This window comes from Filicampus tigris, chromosome 18, assembly GCF_054856515.1.
Source record: "Filicampus tigris isolate MCC_2025a chromosome 18, RoL_Ftig_1.0, whole genome shotgun sequence".
In the NCBI taxonomy this organism is placed as follows: domain Eukaryota; kingdom Metazoa; phylum Chordata; class Actinopteri; order Syngnathiformes; family Syngnathidae; genus Filicampus; species Filicampus tigris.
The window spans coordinates 802,066-819,536 of record NC_141234.1 but is presented as its reverse complement, the minus strand read 5'-3'; the positions used below and the strand labels follow the sequence as shown (position 1 = coordinate 819,536).

The window sequence follows — 17,471 nt, the reverse complement described above, 5'->3', positions numbered from 1 at the left end:
TCCACGTGGAATGTGAGCGGTGTAAGCGACCGCTTCACGAGGGATGCCAACCCTCTCGCCGATTACATTTCCTTTTTTCATGTAACTCAGGATAAGCAGCTCCGGTAATGGCTTGATAAATGTTTGGAAGACGCTTGTCCAACTGTTCACCCTGATCCAATAAATACCAAACAAAAATTGGAATTTTCTCCATCCAGGTAGCCGAGTGGTATGAGAAGTGGCGTGGTGCTCCGGCGACTCGGGTTCGAGCCTCACTCTTTGCTCCATTTCCAAATGAAATGGACAACAAAGCAAGAATCGAACCCGGGTCGCCCAAAGACGAAGCTATGACGCTAACCATTCGACCATGTCAGATCTTCCGCGATGGCTCGGTTGGTTGTATTTACATCCATTAATTTACACATTCGCTTTCACTGCGTCACTATGGCTGATATATTCTACTAAGAGAGACGAAGACCCCCACTAAGCGGTAGTCGAGTGGTAGATCTCCGCAATTCGTTTCCGGATAACGCGGGTTCGAGCCCCGGTAAGTATGTATTATGGCAATGCTTCTATTATTTCGCTCCCGCATTTTCAATAGAATGCAACTTCTTTACTAGTGTCTACGACTTACCTTTCTATGTTAAAAGTATTTTTTTTTTTCTGGAAGTGACATAATCACCGGAAACCTATTTAAGTCGGGGAAAAGCGGGCAGTCATTCTTTTTCAGCTTGCTGACATCCTCCGATCGTCCCCGTCCACCTGCTGCTCCGCCGCACTCATCGCCTCAGCAAAATCATCGAAAACTTTGACATGGTGAGTGCTCAGTCTTTAATAGCCTCTTAAAATTCACTGCTTTGGCTCACTTTGAGTTAAAGTGGCACTTTTGGCGCGCTCACGCCTTGCTAACATGCTAAGCTAAAGCGTTTGCTCTAGCGTTGCCAATTAACGCTTCCTACCGCTTTAAATGACACCAAAACGCGTTTTTGCAACGTACATACTGATAAACGGACGACGGCAATTTAAATCGTTATTCATGATTGATGTTTGTTCAACAGAGACGCGGCTACGTTGTGACAATGACTAACAAAGCGTTTGCTCCAACCTTTGGCAGCATCTGGACCAAAGTGCCGTTTTGCCGAAGGTAAGTAGACAAAAGTTCACAATGATCAAGTATATTCTCATGCAGGCGTGTTAATTGTCTTTAATTGTCGTTAATTGGCATTTCAGCAGAACGGCCAGGTTGACTGCAAAATGGCACCATTTGTGTTTTTAAATAGAAGACATCATAATTAGACTAAATCAATGATCTGCGTGTGCGTGTGTTGATTCTCATTTGTGTCGACAGGCTCTCAGATGTTGAACAGAACGCCCCTTGAAATGGCAGACGTCCTGTCTTTTTGGGATATGGCGTCATGAGACTTTTGCATGTCTACCAAATGTCAGGCTGAGTATTTTGGCGTGGAACGCTTACGTTGTCTTTCGGGCCACCGTGCTGTCCAAGAGGCGCCCGGCTCTGCTCTCCTCACTGGTAAAAACACTCACACGCTTTCATACGTGTACAAATGTTTGACTCGTTTCAGCAAGTGCTGGCCAGGGGGACCTCCTGCGGTCTTGTCAAATCCAGGTCGGTTCGGTCAAAAGCCCTGCGGCCGCAGGTGCTTCCACTCGAGCAGCTTGTTTCCGGGGAGCCCGTTGACCTGCCGGTTGATTGAGTGGACGCACCTGCGGCGGCAGGGCTTTGACTTCCTGGACCTGGATTTGACACCTGTCAGCCAGGTGGGAACACGCACTCAATGGCAACACTCGGATCATCGTCAATGTGAATGTTTGCTGCGCAATCACTCCGGGAAGAAGCACCAGCCAAGATTCTGGATGAAACCCGAGGAGGACTTTCCAGCAGTGTTCAGTCCAAACTTCTGCTTTTTCCTTTTTCCTCCCCCCTCTTTTTTTGCAGTCATGCCAGAGCTTCGGTGAGAGCTGTGGAACAAGATGGTGGTGTGTATCAAGTGAGCAGTTTTTGTTCCCCCCCCCCCCCCCCCTCAGCAGTTTTGCCGATGCTGCAGTCGGGCGTCTCCAATAGTGTTCCTTGAGGCCGGTTTCCTGAATGTTTTGTCTCACATCTGATTGAAATGATCAGGCTCATCGTTTGAATCGGATGTGTTGCGGATGTGCGCAATGGAACACTGGCAGGGCAGCGGCGCACAAGGAGCACAATCGAAGACCCTGGTCAACAAGTTACTTTTCTTTTGTCCTGCTCTTGTCCACCAGGTGGCGTTGAAGAACCCGACGAGTGCAGCATGAATCAACTTGTGAAGTCGAGCTCCTCTTGGTCAAGGTCCGGACCTTGTTGCAAAAGACAAACTTGATGAATCAAAGTACTTGACTGTTTTTTGTTGTTCTAAGGTAGCGCTGTGATCAACTTGCTGTCCGGGCTCCAAAAAACTTGGCATGTTGCACCTGCTTTTTCTTTGACTTGGCATGCACTGCAGCTTCCAGTCAGAGTGCCGTCAGGGACGCTTCCACCGGCCGGGCAAAGAGAAATTTTCCACAAATGTGGAAGGGCCTCTAAGCTGACTATATTGTCAAGACATGCAAATAAACATACTAAAAATAGCAGTTTGTCCGGTCCGTCATTTGCAGCAGCTGGTCGAGCTCCGGAAACTCTGGACGGCTGCAGTGGAAGGTTCCTGTCTACAGCTAATCAAAAGATCTTCAAGTCAACAAAATGAGTTGCAATGTTGTCATTAACTTCGTGCCATGTTGCTGACGTCATAAGCTTTTGGCTCACTTTTTGTCTTCAGGTCCACACGCTGGCCACCTGGCGACTTGAGCACGCAACGGATGCAGATGGCGCCGCCGGAGTGCCACGAGCTGCAACATGACTCCAAGTGCGTCTGCCTGAGGAGGGTAAGAAAAAAGGAACATTTCATTTCACACTGGAGGGAGGCTGACATTTGAATAGTGTAATCGCGCATGCAACGAAGGCGCTCCCTGCACCGCGTCCGTCCGTCACACAGCAGTTGACAACATTCACATGCGTTTTAAAGGCCATCCCTCTTCAGTCCGCTGGAGGGCAGTGTTTCTGTCTCCAACAATCCGTGTATCATTCGATCATTAGTTGGCTTTTTTTTCTTAAAACAAAACGGGTGGTAAAAAATAAATTAAACTTGTTTTGTCAATATTCGTTCCAAAAAACAAAATGAAACAAAAAACTGACAACAAATCTTTTCCTCAAATTTTGCTACAAAATTGAAAAACGGAAAAAAAAGAAAAAGATAACGGGCGATCGACGACGCCGCTGTAGCAGCGGACAAAGAGAAGGCGAAGAAGAACGCCTTCGTGTCAATGCAAAACAACATAAACAACCTTGGGGTAAACAAAGTACGGTTGTATTTTGTTTCCCAAGTTGCGTCAAATAAACACATAAAAGATCAGCTTTTTTAAACAAAAAAAAACCGGATATAGCGCATTCCTGTTAAATGGAAACAGCAGCACTGCCTATGGCCTTTCCACACATGTAAATATCTGAGACCTGAGTGTGCGTGAGAACATCTTGAAACGGTGTGCCTGCTGATTCACAAAATGCACATTTGACATTTCACACACAGAATTGAATATTTACACGATAAGTCCTGATAAATTAACGCCCCCCACCACCCCCAAAAAAAAGGTGAAAATCAAATATATTTATATAATATATTTGTGGATCTCAAAAGCACATTTTATGCAACTAAATCTTTCAATTCAAAAACATAAACCATATGTGAAGCCATCACATCACAAGCCATTGTGGACATCAGCTTTGGGGTAGAAAACATACCAAACAACATTCAAGTCAAACGCTTTCCTTGATTGACTTTTGATTGACAGCTGAGTCCGACTTGTGGGCGTGCTAGCCAACGAGCCACTTTTGTTGATATTGATATTTTACATAGTTAGCGAGCTTCCAGTGACGTAGCAATAAACAAACTAGAAGACCTCAGTGTCGTAATTATGTGCCTAAATAATGTACATGCATACATTTGTATATAAATGGCAAATAGACCGTTTAAAAATGTTTAAATTACTCACTGAAAATACAGCTGCCAGTCAAGGAGAGGCTTGATCTTTGAACAGGATGTGTACGGTTTTTCTTCTTCTTTTTCTGCTGCTGATTCTTCTTCGTGTTGTTTTTGGCGGGTTACATAACCCCATATTGGTGCATATCGCCACTTACTGGACAGGAGATCGCAAATGCATTTGGCAGTTATCCTGTGATAGGTCAAAGAATGTGTACGACTGTACCGTATGAGAAGGCTCAATTCCAACATAAAGAAAAGCGTGTTTGACAAATTGTGCAACGACTCTTCAAACAGCAACAACAACGACACCGTATCATGTATACAACAGTAAGTAAGGGAAATATTTTTATTCGCCTTTTGGTGTTGGATAATTTTTTTATGTATATAAGGCACCGACCGCTTTGAGACTTCCACTTGCCTTTTTTTGGTCTGTTTGTTGTTTGTTGTCTTTCCCCATGGTTGTAGTGGAGTATGTATGCCCGAAAATGTTGGCCAACTGACTTCTTAAAAGTTGGAAGACATCTGTGATGCTAATTCGACGACACATTGGTTGAACATGTCCAAATGGTCACATTATTTTCAATCTTTTCTCAGAGTACCACCATTTTTGTCCAGGCCTGTTTCATGAGTTTATGATGATCATTTTTAAAATAAAGCTGTTCAACCATAATTCAAAAGCTATTTCTGATTTAATTTTCATTAGTTAGTTTTCATTAAAGTTTTATCTGTTATTATTATGATTATTATTCCTTTAACAGGGGATACCAATACAGTTCACGATATCGTCTTCAGGCGCTACGCTGTCGCCATCTCCTGGTCACTAGGAAAAATGCTTTCGGTGACAACTTCCGGCAATCTAAAACACATATACGAGCCGTATTTCGATTTGTCTCACGTGCCGTATTCTGTTTTTGTTTTAGGATTAAAACTGAAATAAAACCGTTTCTGGAATTTTCCTTACTCGTTCCAGACAACAAAATAGAAAATTAAGATAGAAAATTTCAATGTTAGTGTTGTACTTTTCCCGCTCAGCCAGAGGTCATGTCAGCCAACACGCAACAGGAAAGTAGACGAAGGCCTCTGATTGGACGAGGTACCTGAAACCTGAGCCACCGTTGCCGTGACTTCCCGTCTTGACCCGACTTCCCCTTTCTTTTACTTCCTCCTCCTCGGACGGACGTGTTTGCGCCCGTTCAACATTTTTGAGTACGCACGCAAACACACGCACACACGCACACACACCCCTACACACACGTAGTCTAACAGATGGTTGGCCCCTCCCACACAGGTGAGGTGTCAGAGTCCACCCAGTGATGATGTCATCAGGTGAGGCGGCACTTTCCTGTCTGACGGACGACTAAAGACCAGCAGCCGCGTGAATACCATTATTATTCCCTTTGCATAACTCATAATTACTTGTATTAGTGTCTGTTTCTTTGTTTGTGTTGTTAGTCTGTGCGTGTTGTTAATATTAACTGTTCTTTGCACTTTTAAAAACTTTTAACGACGCTCTCAAAAAGACTCGACACGTCTGAGTGAGTACAAGTGAGTAGTATGAGTACCAATGTTTGTGTGTGTGCTTGTGTTTATGTGTCTGCGTGCGTGTTTAGATTTTTGTGAGGCAACATGTCAGCCGTAACGACAATTTCGAGACCGAGCGAAGCTGCGAGTCATGTGACATTCTCCTCTTCCTCCCTGGTCACTTCATTAGGTACATGCTCCAAGACGACACGCTCACGCACGCATGCATACACACACATTCTGTTCACCTACTTGCTGCACTGTGCCTAATGAAATGAGCAGTGTTATTATTGGAACATCCAAGTTGTCTGCATGTGCGTCACGTTTGTCAGACTCTCAAGAATGCGGCGTCGCCACGGCAACAGCAGACACGGACTCGGCAGGTAAGAACACCGGGACACACGCGCGGGCGCTTTTGACCTGTTGACCTCATTGTCGTCTTCTTGTGAGGAAGAGGAGGGCGAGCTGGATTGTGAGGATGACCATGCAGGTAGGACGAAGAGTGTGATGAGGAAACAACACGTCACTCATCATCTTCTCCTTTGTCCTCATGATTGACATGATCGTCGTGTGGCCATCATCAACATCATCGTCAGAGGGATCGTCAAATGTGGCAGCAGGTCAAGTCAAGGACTGTATTTCTATGGACGTAGCCTTCCGCTAGCCTAATGCTAACGAGCTATGCAGAGATCCATGTAGCATCAATATTTGAACACAGTGCTGATTTGGGGTCGTGGCTGGAGTTATGAAACTCATATCTCAGGACACCACTGGTGTAAAATCAAAAGTTGACTTCGGTGAAAAATGTGTGACATTACTTTCTGTCCACAGAGCGTCCGGTCACTCTGGCGCTGTCGCCGTGTGGCGGAGAAGGAAAGAAGAGCAGGAGGAAGGTTCTGGTGGCTCCGGCCCTCAGCGTCTCTTTAGGTCAGAACGACACAAACAAAACAACACAACAAAACCTCACAATAGACAACAAATTTACACGATATTTAAATGTTCAACCAAACTTAGCTTAATGCTCACATAATAAAAAATAATGCCACTCACCATAGATGGACTAATACAAATTAGCATCGATATACTGCTACCATCTGTCTGTCCCTATATAGGTGCTAATAATTGGCTAAATCAGGGGTCACTGACCCCATTAGCCCGCCGGCCTGTTCTGAAAATATTCCCTCAGTGATGGGACATCGTCATTTCCGGGGGCTGTTGTGGAAACGGTCGTTTGACAAGACTAATCAATCAGACAAAACAAGGTTCCAAGATATTAAACGCCAAAATGTTCAACCAACATCCAAAAAACATCATTTAATTTGAAAACAGTCTGTTAGCTAAATGCTAATGTTAGTAGGGGTTCAAGGGAATTAGCATTGCTATTACATTGATATTTGCTTCGTTGTGTATGTTTGCAAATTCATTGCATAAATCAGAGGTCACCCACGAAGCAGGCAGCCCAGTGAAGGGATATTGTGATTTCCTAGAGATGTTGTAAATGTGAGCTCATTTGTTCCTTGGCGAAGGTGCGTTAGCATTAGCTGACGTCTTTGTGCGGGCCATGTTGTCGGCGTCTTTCAGGTCGCAGCGAGTCAGGCGACTTCCACTCGGCGTTCCTGTCGCCGTCTCCCGGAGACGAGGACGACGACGACGGGGGTCCGGACTTCGACCTGGACGCTATGGAGACGCCCTCGGACAGCGAGTCCCTTCGCTTCCCCGTCGACGACCTGGACCTGGACCTGGACGGTGAGAGGCCGCCGCTTCGGCCGCACGGTCCGAAAAGGCAGCGCAAGTAACAAGACGCTGGCCTGTAATCATAATGCACATTACTACTTTCCGATTGGCTTCCAACATTGGCTTCTAAATTTATCTTTCAATGCTTCCTCAAGCAAAGAACGACCAACCATAACTTGCTATACATTTATTTTTCAGAAAGATCGTTTTTTTTTATGATAAGTCTTCTTTTCAAGAGTAAACAACAAAAAAAGAAAGTGTGATGAAAATGATGACGACGATTATGTCTTGGGTGCAGACGACTCTGAGGGACGCGGCCCGGCGTCCAGCTGCGGCTCAGTGATGGAGGCGGAGCCTCCGGGCCTGGGAGCGCTGGAACGCGACGACGTGGTGGACAGCCAGGGCACCAGGTGGCGCTCGTTCTCCGCCGGACCCGCGCCGCATGACCCACGCGTCAACATGAGCGTGCTGGAACCTTTCCTCAGGGTTCTGTCACACGGGGGTACGCATACGCACGCACGCACGCACGCACGCACGCACACGCGCGCGAGATGTCTCACAGGGAACGTCTCAACCTGTCTCCTCAGGTTACTATGGCGACGGCATGAATGACATCATTGTGTTTTCCTCTTGTTACCTGCCTGAGAACACACTGGAAAATTATCACTATGTGATGGACAATCTCTTCAGGTAAGGCACACACACACACACACACACACACACACACACGCACACACTAGAACCTGATGCAAGTGTGTGCGTGTGTGTGTGTGTTTCAGATACTTGGTGGGCACGTTGGATTTGATGGTGCGTGAAAACTACGTGATTGTTTTTCTTTGCGCCGGTGGTCATAAGGACAAACTGCCAGGGATCGGCTGGCTCAAGGAATGTTACCACACCGTCGCATGGAGGTCAGCATGTCCGCACGCGCAGAAAAAAAACAACACAAGCACACACAGTTATATGGAAAGACAAACATACACACATGCGGAAAGAAATTCCCCCAAAAATGTGCACACGGTAGACCCGCGCTCACAAATCTAATTCACCCTTTCATCACGCTAGCCTGCATGGCTTCGCCGTGTCCAGCAGGGGGGGCGATGAAGTGCCGCTGAACTCTTATAGAGTGAGTCGGCCATTTTGGAGCCTTATCGGAACGTGTAGGCTGCAATGACGTCATCAACAGCGACCAAATAGTCTTATAAAACTTTTTTTCACCTTGCTGATCAGTCCAACAGTAATAAAAAAGGCATTTAGGGTCATCGGGCGGTTGTGGATCACAAATGCTCCTGAATGCAATTGCCTGCTGTGCTGCTGACGGAAGAACGTTGGCCAAGGAAGTGAGCTTGCCTTACTTCCTGCGTGCGTGTGTGTGTGTGTGTAGGCTGAGGAAGAATCTGAAAGGCATGTTTGTGGTTCATCCCACTTGGGCCATCAAAGCGCTCATCACCATCATCAAGCCCTTCATCAGGTGAGCTGGCCGCCATCCAGAGTTACCGTACGCGTCTTCGCCGTTTGCCTCGGGCCTCCTCGCTGACGTCCGTTTACCCACAATGCTCGAACAATCGCTGCGCTTTCCGATCACTGCCGTTATCACAAAGGAGGATTCCTCATCTCTGGTGGCGCCATCAGAGCATGCGCAAAGAGCTCAGCCGCGCATGAATGTTGTCAACGCAAAGCGGAGGTAGCCACGGTTTTGCCTGCGTTCCGTCAGTCATGCGCGCGCGTGGCCTCCAACACGGAAGCCTTTGCACACGAAGGGTCGAGCGAGGGAAGAAGACCAGCCCTGACTTGCCGCTTGTCCTTCTCCTCGCGCAGTTCAAAGTTCAGCCGGAAGCTGGAGTTTGTCGGCAGCCTGCGGGAGCTTGCGGCTCTGCTGCCCACTCAGCACGTGCAGATCCCCGAGTGCGTCGCAACGTGAGTGAGTCGCTCGCTTGTAGGAGGAACACGAGGAGCGTGACGATGACGAAGATGATATCGCAGCCACGATGAGCATGGCCATTAGGAGGAAGATGATGAAGGCGTCGATGACTGTGATGTTTTTCTCCCCGCAGGTACGACAACAACCTGTCGAGATGAACTTCCCGTCGTGGCGATTTCCTTGGCACGTCGATCTTCTCGCTGCAAGGCAAAAGAACGGCGGCTGCGGCAGCGGCCGCGATGAGCTGAGCTGAGCTGAGCTGAGCTGAGCTGAGCGGTCGGCTCGGCAGCATCCTGAACGTGTCAAGGTTCACTTTTGGATTTTTAAAAAGACAAAAGAATACATTTGGAAAAACGGATATCTATATTTATGTATCATATGTGATCAGCATCTGTTGATCAATGCCTTTCCCATCACAAAAGCCGTCGCAGCCTGCAGCTGACGAGCGATTGTCGCGCGTATCCCCTCCCCCTTTGCGTAACACTGAGCGGGCGTGCAGCAAACCTGTCGCCGCGGAGCTTTCAGCTGATTTGAGAGCCATTGTAATAATTATTTCTGATTCATGTCATCAGTATCGAAATCGGTATCGGCCGATCTCACTCATGGATAATCAATAATGGAATTGGTAGCATAAAACCCAGATCGCAACACCCCTAATACTAACCCGTACCAATATTAGGGTATTCCGGGCCAGTTTTTAAAAATGAAGCAATGTGTGTGTGTGTGTGTGAATTATTTGTTTGACTAAATGCAAAAAAAGAATGAACCAAATGTTTCTTCATTTTCAAGAGAATGTTTCAAAAGTTGTTTGTTGTGTAAGTGAATGGACCTGCTAACACCTTCCTCATGTTTATGACAAGACAGGAAACACTGCAGCCATTCATAGCACAGGAAAACGCCACACCGTGTGTGCGTGTGCGTGTGTGTGTTTGCGCCCGAGCGAGCGAGCGAGCGTGGAGGCAGGAAGGAAGTGAGGAGGTCTGCTGAGGAAAGTCCATAAACAGGAATACAAAGTGGCTCAGTCCACTCGAGGTGTTTTTCTCGTTAGCTCGCCGCTACGCTACGTCGGCGCTTGACAAGGTGAGCCACGCGGGCGCCCTCCAGCGGTACGCTAAACAATCACTGCATTGAATGCTCAAGGTGCGCCTAATGCCGCAGTGGCTTCAATTAGTCGCACATTGTTGCTATCGGCCGTCGGTGTGCACGTCGCAGCGCTTGACGACGATGCCGCTACTTGGAAGGAAGTCAACGCAAACTATGCAAGCCCACTAGTTGAAACAAGGCATTCTGAACAACATTGCGTTTGTGGAATAAGTGTTAATCCACTGGTTTTTAGCCATCTCCGGGGGCGGCCATTTTGTCACTTCTGTCGACTGAAAATGGCATCGCAACCGCTCACGACAACCCATCGCGGCTCAGATTCAGAAAACAGGTCAGCCGCGATGGGTCGTCGTGAGCAGTTGTGATGTCATTTATGTCGACGGAAGACAAAATGGCCGCCCCCGGAGATGGCTAAAAACGGGTGCATTTGGCTGCTTCACTTATATTCCACAATAAATCACAATGCCGCGTTTCAACTAGTGGGCATGCTGGGAACGTATTCTTAAAAAAAAAAAGATGTTTGGGTTGACTTCCGCTTTAAGGAGCCAAAGGACCGGTCGCTACACAATCACATCGATGAACGTGCATTTTCCTTCAATGAAGCTAACATGCTAGGCTAACCGGTTTTTGAAATGTGGCAATAACAGGCAGAACATGCTAAGATGGAAGGTGAAGATTCCAAGGCAGAACCTCGCGACTGTCAGGCGGATATGCCCACCGCCGCTACCCGAGCGTCGTGTCCAGTCTTGTGTCTCAGTGTTGTTGAAAACAAGTTCAACCACTGAAACATACTTTCATGACATCATCACGGACTGTAAGCAACCACCACTTAGAGACAGACTCTTTCCTACGCCAGTCTCCATGACAACACACACACACACACACACATTTTCATGGCTTCAGAGGATGTTCCGTTTCCCTCTGGAACTCGTCCCCTAATCTGACCTTCAACCCGCTTTAAAGTTTCATCATGTTCTCTTATGTCATCAACACGCATGCACACGCAGCATTACAGCAGCTTTGCCTCGTGTCCAGCTGTTACTAATAAAAAGTGCGCACACACTCACAGAAACAGATCAAATGCACGCAATCAGACACACAACATTCAAATCGGACTTCAAAAAAAAAAATCCCCCCCCCCCCACGACTCCCATTTTACGTCGTTGCGCCAAAACCTTTCAAAATAACAGCAGCGCTGGAGCGTAGCGTGGTCTTTATTCATCAGTTACATAAGCAGCAGGCGGAGCTTAGCTTAGCTTAGCAAGCGTGTGCGTGCGGACGGCGTCGCCTAAGCAAAACGTCACGTGTGAGATGTCACATGATCTGAAGGTCACCCTGAGCTTCTGCGGAGGTCAAAGTTCATTTGAAATGCAAATGTGACAAACGGATCTTTTTTACAAAGAGTAATTGTCATTAGATACACACACACACACACACACAAAAAAAAAAAAGACAAGTAAAAAGCTCACGCGAGCCAGCTGTTGTCCTTTCGCATTAGCATCCAAGAGGCAACAGCAGCGATCGTGAACAAATCGTCCACGAAAAATTCAGGAAGCCGTCACATGATCAGGAAGTCTTTGAAAGAGGACGTCATCCGGTGCATCGGACCGTGATGTCATGGGATTGTGATGTCGTCACGCCAGCGACCGACCTATGAGCGCAAAGCACCCTGGCAACTTGAAACGCCACCGCCGATTGGGCAGCGAATGCTGGCAAATGTTCAAAACCGCAACGTTGGCGTCGCGAAGAAAGGGAAAGTCCAGTGATGCGCGGCGTTCGACCCCGGAGCGCCGATGTCCTCGCTCGGGTTCGCACCTCAGAGTTGGCCCGCCTCCGGCGGCGTCAGACAGAAAAGTTGGAGGACCGGAGGTTGGGCGGCTTTGGCCACGGGTTCGGCTCACCGGGATGGCGCCGGACGGAATGTGGGCGCGCCGCCGCCGGGGGGACGCTCAGTGCTGCGGGACGCCCGGCAGAGAGAGAGAGAGAGAGAGAGAGAGCGTCGCCCGGTCAAAGTGGTCAACAAGCCAAGACGGGCTCGAGGAGGACAATAAGGACAGAAGAAGACAAAAGCAAGACCGGGAGGGGGGGAAAAAAACAGAAGAGGAGAAAAAGACAATGTGGACAAGAAGAGGAAAGCGGGAGGAGAGGAGCGGAAAGTTGAGGAGGAGAAGAGAAGGAGGAGCAGTGAAAGAAGAAAAAGAAGAGCGAAGCAGAATCAAAGACGAGGAGGAGACGACGGGAAGAGGAGGAGGTGGGCTTTACCGGCTACAACAGGCTGTTTCTGCCGTTCATATTTGGACATTTGGACCTCATCTGCTCCTGAACGGACCCCGACTGCGCACACACGCAAGCACACGCGCAGGTGAGAGCACAATCGGCGAGGGCCGCCGCCTTTGTCGGTCGGCTTTTGATGCTTACGGGCTGGCATCCGTCGGCCATCTCTCCCGAGCCGATGTGCGTCAGGTGGATGAAGTTTGTCGGCTCGCCGATCATGCTGCGCTCGATCCGCCGCCGCCGCCTCTTCTGCGCACACAACACGCACGCGCAGGTGAGCGTGCGCCGACACGTGCCGACCAACTTTTGAGCAAAGTGTTGCAACACGTTGGCACTGTCGGCGCCAAAGGAGACGGGCGCCGCCCCAAAGTGTGACTCGGCAACGCGTCGTCGGGATGCGGCAAACCTTCCAAGTTGAAGATTTCAGGTGCCTGCCAACGGACGCAGGGTGCGCCCCGCAATTCAGACGTAAGCGCGCAAACCTCCTCCTCCAGCTACAGTAGCTTGTGTGTGCTTGTGTGTGTGTGTGTGTGCGCGTGTTTGTGTGCCTGTGTTGTGCCCTCAACAAAGTATCATGTGACTAACGGTGACTTCCTTCAGCAACTTGCTCACTCACACTTTTGTCATTACACGTTCTTATTTCGATTTGAGTTTGATTTTTTTTTAGTTAGTTTGAATTAATTTCAGAGTGGGTTTGTTTTCATTAGTTTTAGTATTTGTTTTAAGTTGTGTATTTCCCGTGTGCAAGACTAAAACCCATTGCGCAGTTAAAAGGCAACTAAATTTGGATTTTCAAAACAGCCACCCACAAATGAAATTCTGGTGCTGTCCAACAGTTGACAGAAGCGCAACAGGCCCGACGCATGATGCTGCTTGTCAAGCTGGTTTGGTCTCCAATCAAGCTGGGACGCTCTTGCCGTCCATCCCTGGGCAACTTTGAAAGGCCTTTTGTGGCTTGAATTCCTGTTGAGAAGTATGAACACCCCCGCCCAAAGAAAAGGTTTGCTTTTCCCGCTCAGCGACACAAAGGAAGCTCGCGCCAACTTCCTTGAGAGTGAGCTCATCAGCGTGCGCGCGCGTGCGCGTGTATTGTTGCAGTGTCACAATAGAACAAAGGGCAAAGTCTAAAAATAAAAGCGGTGCTGGCGGTGTCAGCATCCTGTCAGTCCTTTCACAATAATGAGCATCGTCAGGTCGGCAGAGCGGACAGCGAGGTTGTTCTCGGCTTGACTCGGACTCTCCGATACAACGATGCTCATTTGCTTCCATTTGCTTCCATTTGCTTCCATTTGCCTCCATGAGTCCAGACCAGATCGGCAGGCCGCCGGTCCCGTTCGTCCAAATGTGCGAGCGGAGCCAAAGTGAGCCGGGCTAGCTAGATTGCGGTCAAACGCTAAGGCGACGGCGAGGCGTGTCTCACCGGCGGCGCTTTGGCCATGACGCAGCAGGCCATCTTGTGCCAGAATTCGCTCATGCCGACGGCCGGCCGCCCGCCCGCCCGCTCGCTCGTTCGCCGCCCCAAGTGCAGCCGCCGGCTAATCCCGGAACATGCAGCAGACAAAAGGCTCCGGCCCGGCCGACAGCCGCTCAGCTCGTGTCCGCGTTGGACCTGCAAACACACGAGAGGACTTTGAGCGCAAGTGCACACAGTCGTGACTTGACATCCACAATTCAAATTAGGAGCAAGCGTCACAAATGCTGCAGCTCAAAATCTTCAAGGCAACACAATGTCCATGTTTGTCTTGCTTTATGAGTTCATTCTCCAGTTTCGGGCTTGTCTGAAAAGTCCGTTTTCAGCAGATGGAAACGTGCGCTATTGGCGAGTTGTGTGAGGACAAAAACACACATGGAGTGTGTGAGTAAACACTGGGTGGGGTCCCGAAGCCGGCGCAGGAAGTCTCTCGCGCACACGCTCGCGCTTATGCTCAGCCCGCTCGGGAGAACTAAGCCTTCATTTGAATGAATCTTCTGTGGAGCGGAACGTTTGCTTGGTTATTTCGCTGAAAACGTTATGACGCTTTTGTCTTATTTGGGCCTTGCTGGACAATTAGGACGTTTTCTCGTTTGACTTCACTTGACGCCTTTTTGTATCCAATTTGTGTTTATTGTGCTCTTTGTTTTCCTATTCATTTGCTGTATACTTTTGCTTGCTAATTTACAGGCGTGTGCTTTTCGTTTTTGGTTGTTTCGCACAAAAACTGAGCACATGTACAAAAATAGACCGAATTTGGATGGGGGGGGGGACAGAAAAGCGAATGATATCAAAAACAAGACAAACAAAACCCAGCCGAGGTTGGCAAAGCCGGCAGGCAAATGCTCAAACTGCACGTCAGCTCGATAAAAAGGGGACGAGGACTTTGGATTTGGCCTCGGCTCCAACCTGTCTGCTGTTCACATCAGACGCGGCTCTCTTACTGCACATCCCGACCTTGCGCGGGAGACGGCAAAAAATGAGCCAATGGCGGCGGGTCATTCGAGGGTGCCGGCCGCCCCACCGCGCACGGTGGCCACCCCATGACTATCCTTGAAGACCAAAAAATGGACGAAAATATGTTTCCATGAGGAGATGATGAGTTAGCTTGCTTTGCTTGTTTGTGTTGTCTTGACGACCTTTTGTCATCAGACATGCAAATAACATTTCCGAGATGCATTTTTTGCGCTGCCCTCGTTTAGAAATGGCAATGCTTGGTCAAATTTGTATTGCGCAAGCTTTTACATGCCAAACTCTAAACAAAAATATGATCTTTTTTAAATCCGCATCAAAAACACCGTGAGGAAAACAAAGCCGCCTCTGAATCAAATGTGCTTTTGACGCGTGTTACTTGAATTATAATGACTGAAATTTGCCTCTGTGGAAATTACGCTCATGTGAATTGACCAGCGGGCATGATTTTCACATCCAAGTGCTCTTTCTTCTTTCATATTGCGCTGTTTTTGCACTTTTTTTTTTGGGCCGATGTTTCCCGGACGCTGTGGTGAAGGTTGGAGCGTCTGATAAAGCAGGAATGCGCGAGCGACAAGCAGCTTCACGCTCGCCGACAGGAATGTTCCCGCCGACGCCGCGGGGACCAGCAACACGTCCGCAGACGTTGGGATGAGCGACTCACCGCCACTTGTGAGTGCCGTCACAAACCTCATCATGACCTTGCTTGCGTGCGTGCGTGCGTGTCCCATGATCAGTGTCGCCAACTCATTTTGCAGGATCGCGGCTTCCTATGGGTTGCCATCGAGCGATGACGTTATTGCGTAACTGCTACTACAAACGACGGCGCTCAAATTGTTATCTCGAGCGCTGCATCACTGAAGCGTCACTGGTGAAAAAGAGTTCCATGCGTTGTATGGTCACAATTCAGTCACGCCTACTCCTCTCTCAGTTTTGCATAATGTTTTCAGCAATTGCCTTTAAGCATGTATTTCAAATCTCAGGATTGACTTTAGCAGAGGAAGTACCGGATTTGATGTCAAGGCCGTCTGGCTCAGGCTTTACGTCGGCCCCGATGAACATTCCAGAAATATGACGAGTGACATGCTGAAAGGAATCTTTGTCAACCCTGCGTCGCCCCTGTAGACCGCGCCGCTCGCGTGTGAGATCGAGAATGTGTGTGAAGGTTAAAGCCACTTGATTACACAATAACAAACACGGGGGGGGGGGCAAAGGTCAAGCAGAAACGTCAATCAACGCCACCGCGCTGACTCACTTCCTGTTCCCGACCCAACGCGTCCGTTGGAGAAGTCGCAGTGGCAAAACGTGAACACCTACGCTTGGGTCGCCGTGGCAACAGTCAACATGGGAAAATAATGCACACTCAGGCAGAACAACACGGACGACGACATCAAGCAAACTGAGTGACTTCCTCCAAAACTATTTAAAACTGTGACACAAATCCTTGCCACGTCACACAAACTTGAGGAGGCTAGCACGTTGTCAATACTATATGCTAACAAATGAAGTTTAGGCATTTAACATGTATTTATGTATGTTATGAATGGCTAATAATTATGAAAAAGATTTAAAATGAGCAATGGTATTTTTTGACATTCAAATCAATTATTTGACACCCATGTATTCCTTTTCCGTTGCGCTTCACAAGCAAATGTTCTCGGCTGACTTTGGGTGAGAGACTGGGGACACCTGGGCTGGCTGCTAGCGAATGGCGGGACACATCGCGACAAAACGCATTCACACTCACATCCTTCAATGAAGGGAAACATGCTAAATGGTTTTGTTTTGCCAACAATTGAATGTGACCCTTGAGCAAGCATACAATTGCCTTAGGGGGCGGAGTCACAGTGAACTAACTGTGACTCCGCCCTCTCACACTCCTGACTTGACTTGAACTCGTTTCAATCTTCCAACCGACTCAAAAAAATGCTACATTTTTTTCTAAACCTGAGACAAACTTGGATCCCAACTGCCTCTGAACTTTTTCCTGGCGCTTGACCCAACAAACTCAAACGGCGCTTGTGTTTGTTGTGTGACAAGCCAAACTGATCTGAGAGCTGCCATAAGCGAGCTGTCAATCATTAACGTCTCCCTCATCTGAACTTTGACACATTCCAGGAAGCGCAACAAAAGAAGAACGAAAAAGAACAGTAACACGCTCACCTGATTCACCAGATAGCAGACGGAACACTTGAAGTGACTTCACGCCCAACTAGTCCCTCTGCAGCACTGACTCAATGCTAGACGAGAGGCTTTCTTGCTTGAGTGGGCTTCTTTTTTTTCCTCGTCTTTTTTTTTTTTTTTTTTTTTTTTTTTTTGCCTTTTTGAGGCGCGGCCCCAAAGCAGGAAGTCCCGCCTCCCGGCTCCCGCCCAAGCGAGCACCGGCGCGAAGCCGCCCGACACCGACGTCGCCCCCTGCCGACACTTTATCATC

The 17,471-nt window shown here is 48.4% G+C and overlaps 2 protein-coding genes and 3 long non-coding RNA genes across 11 annotated transcripts; 3 read left to right on the top strand and 2 right to left on the bottom strand.

Annotated features, from left to right (window-relative positions):
* Positions 1–715: 715 nt before the first annotated feature.
* On the top strand, positions 716–2,580 carry LOC147131779 (uncharacterized). 2 transcript variants are annotated; one of them, XR_015082021.1, is made up of 6 exons: positions 716–795; positions 1,038–1,123; positions 1,328–1,510; positions 1,937–1,988; positions 2,251–2,317; positions 2,386–2,580. It is a non-coding gene; the product is annotated as an uncharacterized LOC147131779 (long non-coding RNA). The 2 variants fall into 2 exon arrangements; XR_015082020.1 differs by lacking the exons at positions 716–795; positions 1,038–1,123; positions 1,328–1,510 and adding an exon at positions 1,655–1,758.
* Positions 1,168–4,171, bottom strand: LOC147131778 (uncharacterized). The gene is made up of 3 exons (XR_015082019.1): positions 4,054–4,171; positions 2,771–2,880; positions 1,168–2,679 (listed from the first exon to the last, which is right to left on the bottom strand). It is a non-coding gene; the product is annotated as an uncharacterized LOC147131778 (long non-coding RNA).
* A 61-nt stretch (positions 4,172–4,232) lies between these two features.
* bnipl (BCL2 interacting protein like) lies at positions 4,233–10,539 on the top strand. 4 transcript variants are annotated; one of them, XM_086013961.1, is made up of 15 exons: positions 4,233–4,370; positions 5,076–5,249; positions 5,332–5,369; positions 5,654–5,754; positions 5,897–5,947; positions 6,019–6,054; positions 6,161–6,184; positions 6,396–6,491; positions 7,146–7,310; positions 7,597–7,800; positions 7,886–7,988; positions 8,078–8,209; positions 8,683–8,769; positions 9,117–9,215; positions 9,353–10,539. In XM_086013961.1, the coding sequence occupies exons 4-15, from the start codon at positions 5,670–5,672 to the stop codon at positions 9,375–9,377; spliced, it is 1,107 nt and encodes a 368-aa protein (XP_085870087.1). In that variant the 5' UTR covers positions 4,233–4,370; positions 5,076–5,249; positions 5,332–5,369; positions 5,654–5,669; the 3' UTR covers positions 9,378–10,539. The 4 variants fall into 4 exon arrangements, with proteins under 4 accessions (XP_085870087.1, XP_085870084.1, XP_085870085.1 ...); XM_086013958.1 differs by having other exon boundaries at positions 5,332–5,418; XM_086013959.1 differs by having other exon boundaries at positions 5,332–5,578.
* A 200-nt stretch (positions 10,540–10,739) lies between these two features.
* LOC147131776 (uncharacterized) lies at positions 10,740–17,313 on the top strand. 2 transcript variants are annotated; one of them, XR_015082069.1, is made up of 3 exons: positions 10,740–12,868; positions 12,944–15,709; positions 15,796–17,313. It is a non-coding gene; the product is annotated as an uncharacterized LOC147131776 (long non-coding RNA). The 2 variants fall into 2 exon arrangements; XR_015082068.1 differs by having other exon boundaries at positions 10,740–13,062; positions 13,431–15,709.
* cdc42se1 (CDC42 small effector 1) lies at positions 11,515–17,319 on the bottom strand. Of its 2 annotated transcripts, none has more exons than XM_086014464.1 (5): positions 17,201–17,319; positions 14,015–14,203; positions 12,739–12,843; positions 12,583–12,654; positions 11,515–12,275 (listed from the first exon to the last, which is right to left on the bottom strand). In XM_086014464.1, the coding sequence occupies exons 2-4, from the start codon at positions 14,066–14,068 to the stop codon at positions 12,586–12,588; spliced, it is 228 nt and encodes a 75-aa protein (XP_085870590.1). In that variant the 5' UTR covers positions 14,069–14,203; positions 17,201–17,319; the 3' UTR covers positions 11,515–12,275; positions 12,583–12,585. The 2 variants fall into 2 exon arrangements, with proteins under 2 accessions (XP_085870590.1, XP_085870592.1); XM_086014466.1 differs by lacking the exon at positions 17,201–17,319 and adding an exon at positions 16,045–16,203.
* Positions 17,320–17,471: the final 152 nt, after the last annotated feature.